Genomic DNA, 7,119 nt, shown 5'->3' with positions numbered 1-7,119 from the left:
CCTTGTGTCCTATAGAGTCTGGGGTTTAATTTGGGTATCATCTTTGGAATGAGGAAAAGTGACTGGAGGCTTTGCTCCAAGATATATTACTTAGCAAAAATGTATTTGAAGAGAAAAAAAAAAGTTCTAATGTGCGACTGCTAACTTGATTTTACTTTTTATATAAAGGAATATGGATTTTTCCGATATTTCAACATTTTCCAATTGGATGAGTAATTTCAGATAGATTAAATGCATCCTTTCCGCTTAGTCAAAAATAAAATCAGTCAACATCATATACCAAAAAATCTCATTGGAATTTCAATAGACATTTCAAGTATACTTGGATTTAAGGGATAAATCTAAGTTGAAGCTAAAGCTTCTTCGCCAAAACATTGACTATTAAAACCTCTCACTTAATCCAGATATGTTAGAATGTCATCGCTGGCCAGGATTCTTTCTAAATCACAGGAAGGCAAACACAATTTACAAAAGAAGAAAGTTCCATCCAACATATGAATTCTTGTCAAAGTATTGCAGTGCATCTCATGGTGCATCCCAATATATAACTTGTTTTTCTGGGATTCCGGCATGAGACAGCAATTCCTTCATTTCAGTCCTTGCATCATCCTCAACACAAACAACAGCTGCTGTTGTATCTGGATCATATTCAATGTCATCTTCATCCCAAAGAGATGTGAAAGAACCCACAAAACCTTCCCAGTCTTCACCAGCTGTACTGGACACTGTAGTGCGGATCTTTACTTGCTTCTTCTCCCATTCTTTAAACTTACCCTGTGATAAGGACTCATTAACATTATTCCCTTTCAATGCAAGTCCAGTTTCTTCCCAAAATGCCTACAGAAGCTATTAAACACCCCCTAACCCAAAAATACATTTATGAATCATAAGAACAACTTATGCTCTCAATCAACATGAAAGCAGTTGGAACTTTTTAAGCCATGTAGAAGCCTGAAGGTCATCTAGCATCTTAGATTTCAGTCCTGCAAGTTAAAGAAACAAAATGCCTTAAAATGAAAATACCCTCTTCAAAGCAAGAAACAGCATTCTGAGTGCATGATACAGGAGCATGCCTGGGCAGCTGGCAATCCTGCATCACCCAAAAATATTTCATTTCCAGTTTTATTGAAGGATTCCAGTAGCAGGTTAAACAATTCCTATTGCTTAATAAGGGCATCGAACTGTCTCAAGCCCCAGATCTCTCTATAACTGAAGCGAAGACAGTGAGTAGACTAAGGCATAAATACAGGAGGCCATTGGTGAAACCCCACGTGGCAGGTGGTAATCTGTTGAGAAGTGAACCGAGTTGACATAGTAAACCTCAACTAGTGAATTTCAGAACGGTTCCGGGCCAAAAAAGGACCACCTACAATCCATTCGATAGGGTGTTGAAGGATTGATTGCTCATCTGAATTTAGAGGCTCGGGGAATGTGGTAGGACCTTAGACTTGACGTGGTAAACCTGTACGATGTTGGTTGATGGCAGAGCTGCAAGCCTGTGCTTTGATGCATTTATTGATGCTTCGCATTGACCAAGATTTGGCTGAAAGTGTGAAGTAACCTTTGGAATTTGGTTCTGTTTGAAGTTTGAACTTTGCATTGTATTAGTGTTGGGTAGTGCCCTGGGTGGTTGGGAATGAATGGTTCCAGCCTGCGAGCTGATATTGATATTTTTTCTACAGACTATTTACAGTAACGCCCTATTATCATTATTATGTTTTGCCTATGACTCAGGTTGTGGGTTTGTTATTAGACTAATGCTTCTGTGATGTTGCCTAGTATTAAATAAAGGCTTTTCGGATCTGATAGTGCAATAGATATTGTATAAGTGTGATTGCTTCCTTTAGGTTGTGTGGTGCACTCTAAGATTGCAGAGCCACGGTTACTGTGCTTAATCTGTAGTATGCACCCTGTCGGCTGCCTACACCAGTGTAGGTACTTTAGTCAATTCTCAAGTAGTCTAAGGTGGATAGCGTTTTGCATGGTTTAATCTGACAATAACAGTGATTCCGGTAACTGTGATCCTTTTTTTCATAACCATGGACTATATAAACATGACCTTTTTATGAAAAATAAACCATAGTTATTGAAGTTGAATTACCTTATATGCAATAAGAGTTGGGTCTGGAGCTGAATAATATAGTCTCACTTCTTCACGAAAGCCCAAGCTAAGACTCCCTTTATCTCCTTCCTTGGCTTCAATAATAGCACGGGCAACTGCAATGCCTCTCCCAGATGCAAAGAAAAGCATTGTTGGAAAACCAGAGATAAATAAGACAGGCCGCAGATCAAGTCCTGTTGGCTCAAAAGGTCCTACTTCAACCTCATCTCCTGCAAGGAGCAACAATGTTAGTCTCAGTGCTACATCATTACAGCGTTGAGGACATTTCTTTTGTTGTGGATACAGCTAAGATGTATTCATTCTTTTATGCACTATTACTGTAAGAAGAGGCACCAATTTATGTTGGTCCAGATTCTATAAGGATCATTTCTCTAGATGGGTGCACATGGGATCCAACTACTCTCATAAGGACGCATAAATGAGAGGAGTTATGTCCCTAGAGGAACGGAATCATGTCATGGCTTGAAAAGAATGAAATTATTGTCTTTGAGAAGATATCATGCGGTTTGTTTTTTTTAACCAGAAAAGCTTAAATTGCCAACTATAAAATATGCAATGTTTACAGAAATTTTATTTTATTTTTAAGAAAACAGATTGAGACATGGGTAGCCTGGAACTGACCTTTTTTAAGCTCGTAGAGCAGAGGGAAATCGGACTGTGTAACATGGAGATGCAGAGGAGCTTTAATAGAGAGTGTCGAGTTCGGTGCCTTTACGTGGCCAGCAGGCCTATCTCCCCTCATCTTGTACAGCACACTGGAATTGGTTTCCTTGGAAAAAGGGGCACTGCTAACTGGCACTCTTAAGACCTCTCCTCCTTTCATTCTCATTTTTGCCAATTGCCCAGGCATAATATAGGCATCGCCTCTATGCACCAACTGGACCAATTCAATATACCAAAAGAGAACAAAGAGATCTAAATCAATCCATGTTAAAAAGTTGTAGAAATGAACTAGACCTTTCCAGTATATTTGGTTACTCTACTCAGTAAATTGTGGGGGTGCATGTATCAGTATTAGACTACTAATGCCTTTTCCCGTTGCAAATTGAACTAGCAGAGATCCATTAAACCTGTGTGCTATTTGCACCTTAAGGTTGCAAATATTTTGAGCTCACATGTGAAGTTGAGATATGCAATAACGCAATCATCACGCCAGGGTTAGATGGGTATGCGCTAGTGGTCATATTTAATGCACTCCATACACTACCTAAATTCAATACACTGTTATACATTGGCCCAGACACATACAGACGAAAAGTTAAATCACCTCCATCCAGACTTATGTCTTGTGAATTTGGATATGCATTATCGAGCTAATCAAATGCAAGTTTCGATTGGTCTATGCAAGCATCAATATGGAATGCAGCCAATGCAGAGTCTAAATTCAATATACTTTTTACAGACACAAACCCACATAAAAGAGGTGAAGGTTCAACTCCACCCTAGTGTCCCGCTAAGGAATGCACCTCGCTTTTGTTCGTGCAATTAAAATTTGCAGGCCGTTTTAAATAAGATTACAATGTGAGTACTTGATTTCTTTGTTGAAGAAACGCGATCAAAATCAGGATAAAGGAGTGAAAATAACTTACTTCTCTGGATATTTCTGTTTCAATAACAATGCAACGAATTCCAGAAGCGACATCTTCGGAGGCTAGAACAGAGCCCGTATAAAATTCCGACCTTGGAACTGGCGGAACCTGAATTACCTTGAATTGGGGAATTTCTAGTCGAAAGGATGTTTCCTCTAAGTTGGCTTCTTCCAATGCCACTGAACACATTGATCTGAGAAGACCGCCAGATTTAGGCCCACGGTTATGGCAAATAACAGGAAGTTTGTATCCAAATTTGGGCAGAAAATTTGCATCTAATTTGGCAGGGAATCTAGTGGTCGCAGAGAATGAGAAAACTCCTGTAGGTGTCCCGGATATTGATAAAGCACCAGTACTCCTCATGGCTACTTCCATCTTCTGAAATAGAGAAATCAGCCTCCGATTGGTTACTTTAGTAATTGTTGTCTCTAGACATGGATGGATCCAGAGTAAACCAATAACGCTTGTGCTCGTTAACCCACCCACATAGAATTTACCGAGTCAAATGCGTCCGCCCACGTAGCATATACAGATTCAAATGCACTCGCAGTGTATAACCCTTCTCTGGTTGCAGAGATAGCATGGAAAGAGGAAAAACCACTCACGAACTTGAAAAGATAGCGTTTCATAGAAGATGAGGACTTGGTCTGAGCGCTTCGCCCTGGCAGTGCAGGATAACCCAATCCGATAAAAGGCACAAAGATTAAGGGAACACAGTACCCTGCATTCATCTCTTTTCCCAAGGTACATCTGATCAGGCGTGGGATAGCGACATTTAGCAAGAGCTAACCACCCTGCTATTGGGCATTTAGGTTAGTTTTGACAACGATTTAGTCGATTTAGGAAATTTAGGTATAGACAGTTCCTTGTAACGAATAAATCTGTAACGGTTAATTAGTTATGTAACTATAAAACAGGCATTTGCCCATGAAATGAAAAGTAGTGAAACTTATTGTTAAATCAATAAACAGTCCGATCCAAAAATTCAGTTTCGGTTTCTTGTCTTGTTCCTCTGTTTCTTTTTTCCCTTCATTTGTACAATAAGTGGTATCAGAGCCAGCGTGTGTAATCAAATCTGCTGTGGGAGCCTGACGTAGCTGCTGCCTGGAGAAGTGAAAGACGCTGCTGCAAGTGAAAAACCTTGCTGCCTGGAGAAGTGAAAGACGCTGCTGCCTAGAGAAGTGAAAGACGCTGCTGCAAGTGAAAGACGTTGCTGCAAGTGAAAAACCTTGCTGCCTGGAGAAGTGAAAGACGCTGCTGCCTGGAGAACCAGCGCTAGACGCTGCTGCCTGGAGAAGTGAAAGACGCTGCTGCAAGTGAAAAAACCTCTGCTGCGGAAGTGGAATGCAGAAGTGCAAGACTTGCTGGTGAAAAAAAAAACTCCTCTGCTGCGGACGTGTGTGTGCTTGACGTAGCTGCTCCCTGGAGCTTGACGTTTTGCGGACGTGTGTCGTGTTGCCTGAACCAGCGCTAGACCTGCGTTTATTTGCTATCTGAGTGGTGAGTGTTCGTTGGTCGAGGAGGAGGCGTGTTTGCTGCCACAGTTGCAGCCAGAGGTGCTGCCAGATCTGCGCATGCAAGAGTGACTTGCCTGTGTGCAACCCCATCAAGCTGCTGCTGCCTGTTGAACCCGGGTATTTATTAAAATTTCCAGAACGGTTTTTTATTTTCAGCAGATTTTTTGTTTTGAAACAAAACAGCAGATTGAAATATTGAAATCAGATCAAGTTTTTTTTTTTAAAAGAGTGGTGGTTTTTTATACAAGTTGGAGGAAAAGAAAGGGTTCAGGAAGGGTTTTATTGTGTGTTTAAATCACCAGAGGCTAAGATTTTTTTTTTTTAATAAGCAAAAACCCTAGAAAGACTGAAACCCTAGGAAGGAGGAAAAATGGCCAAGATGTCAAATGCAAGATTCGAGGTGGAGAAATTCACCGGAAAGAGCAATTTTGCTCTTTGGAAACTGAAGGTTAAGGATCTGCTTGTACAACAAGGGTTGCACAAGGCATTGGATGGGGTTACTAAGAAACCTACAACCATGACTACTTCAGACTGGGAGGACTTGGATGCCCGAGTTCTCAGTACCATCCGGTTATGTCTAGCGGATGAAGTTCTCTTCAACATCGTTGAAGAGACTACGGCGTCAGGTTTGTGGGAAAAACTTGAAAACCTTTATATGACAAAATCATTAACCAACAGAATTTATCTGAAACGACAGTTATACAGTCTTCGAATGAAAGAAGGTTCAAGCGTTGCAGAACATTTGAATGTTTTTAATACACTAATTTGTCAATTAACAGATATGGAAGTCAAAATACAGGAAGAAGATAAAGCCATAACCTTGTTGTGTTCTCTGCCTGAATCATGGGATCACTTCGTAACCTCAATCAGCTTCAGCTCTGCTGATTCTTTGAAGTTTGAATCAGTCGTGGGAGCTCTTCTGTCTGAAGAAGTACGAAGGAAATCCAGCACTGATACAACTGCATCAGAAGCCATGGTCGCTAGAGGACGCTCAAAGGAAAGAGGAGACAAACCAAGAGGGTCTTCCAGGTCGAAATCGAAGGGCAAGAAGTATAAGGCAAAATGTTGGAACTGCGGTAAAGTTGGACACTTGAAGAAGGACTGTTGGAAACGGAAGGAATCTGAAAACCTAAAGAACGAAGCGAATCAGGCTGATTCAGGTATGGTAGACGAAGTTTTATCTGCTGAAGAATTGTGTATGATAGATGAAACTTCACCTGAATGTAATGTCTCTCAGAGTTTTGATAGCTGGCTGTTAGACTCTGGTGCTTCGCATCATATGTGCCCACATAGAAATTGGTTTACTTCGTATGAAAATGTAAACGGTAGTTCTGTGTTTATGGGTAACAATATGTCATGTCAGACTGTTGGGATGGGAGATATCAGGATTAAGATGTATGATAACACAGTTAGAACATTAACTAGTGTTAGACATGTACCTGATTTGAAGAAAAATTTAATCTCTTTGGGAGTGTTGGATTCAGATGGTTATAAGTTTACAGGTCAGGATGGCGTCTTGAAAGTCTTCAAAGGTGCTCTTATGGTTATGAAGGCAGAAAAGGTTGGAAATCTTTACAGGTTAAAAGGAAGTACTCAGGTTGGTGAAGCAGCGGTTGCGTCAGAAAATGAAGAAGTAGGTACTCGTCTGTGGCATCAGCGTTTGGGTCATATGAGCGAGAAAGGTCTTCACACACTGATGAAACGTAAATCTCTTCCCGGACTAAAATCCTTGAATTTAGATTTCTGTAAACATTGTGTGTACGGAAAACAGTGTAAACAGAGATTTAAAGTTGGCAATCATAATAGTAAAGATGTTTTAGACTACATTCATTCTGATCTGTGGGGGCCTTCCCCTGTTATGTCATATGGAGGTGCATTGTATTTTTTAACG

At 40.6% G+C, this 7,119-nt stretch overlaps 1 protein-coding gene across 1 annotated transcript; it reads right to left on the bottom strand.

Moving 5' to 3' along the window:
* Positions 1–275: 275 nt before the first annotated feature.
* On the bottom strand, positions 276–4,449 carry LOC149152114 (fruit protein pKIWI502-like). Its single transcript, XM_089440107.1, has 4 exons — positions 3,712–4,449; positions 2,744–2,999; positions 2,102–2,331; positions 276–774 (listed from the first exon to the last, which is right to left on the bottom strand). The coding sequence occupies exons 1-4, from the start codon at positions 4,084–4,086 to the stop codon at positions 526–528; spliced, it is 1,110 nt and encodes a 369-aa protein (XP_089296233.1). The 5' UTR covers positions 4,087–4,449; the 3' UTR covers positions 276–525.
* Positions 4,450–7,119: the final 2,670 nt, after the last annotated feature.

The sequence above is a fragment of the Pinus tabuliformis genome, chromosome 9 (assembly GCF_031772625.1).
Source record: "Pinus tabuliformis cultivar Carrire ecotype Pingquan chromosome 9, CPIR1, whole genome shotgun sequence".
In the NCBI taxonomy this organism is placed as follows: Eukaryota; Viridiplantae; Streptophyta; class Pinopsida; order Pinales; family Pinaceae; genus Pinus; species Pinus tabuliformis.
The sequence above is the reverse complement of the archived record's forward strand: the minus strand, read 5'-3'. Positions and strand labels throughout refer to the sequence as shown.

Excerpts from the sequence above, each read along its gene's own strand:
- LOC149152114 (XM_089440107.1), bottom strand. The coding sequence starts at position 4,086 with ATGGAAGTAGCCATGAGGAGTACTGGTGCTTTATCAATATCCGGGACA. Across the intron at positions 3,000-3,711 it reads AAACAGAAATATCCAGAGAA|TTGGTGCATAGAGGCGATGC; the intron begins GTAAGTTATTTT and ends GAATTGGTCCAG. Across the intron at positions 775-2,101 it reads CAACTCTTATTGCATATAAG|GGTAAGTTTAAAGAATGGGA; the intron begins GTAATTCAACTT and ends TCCTTATCACAG.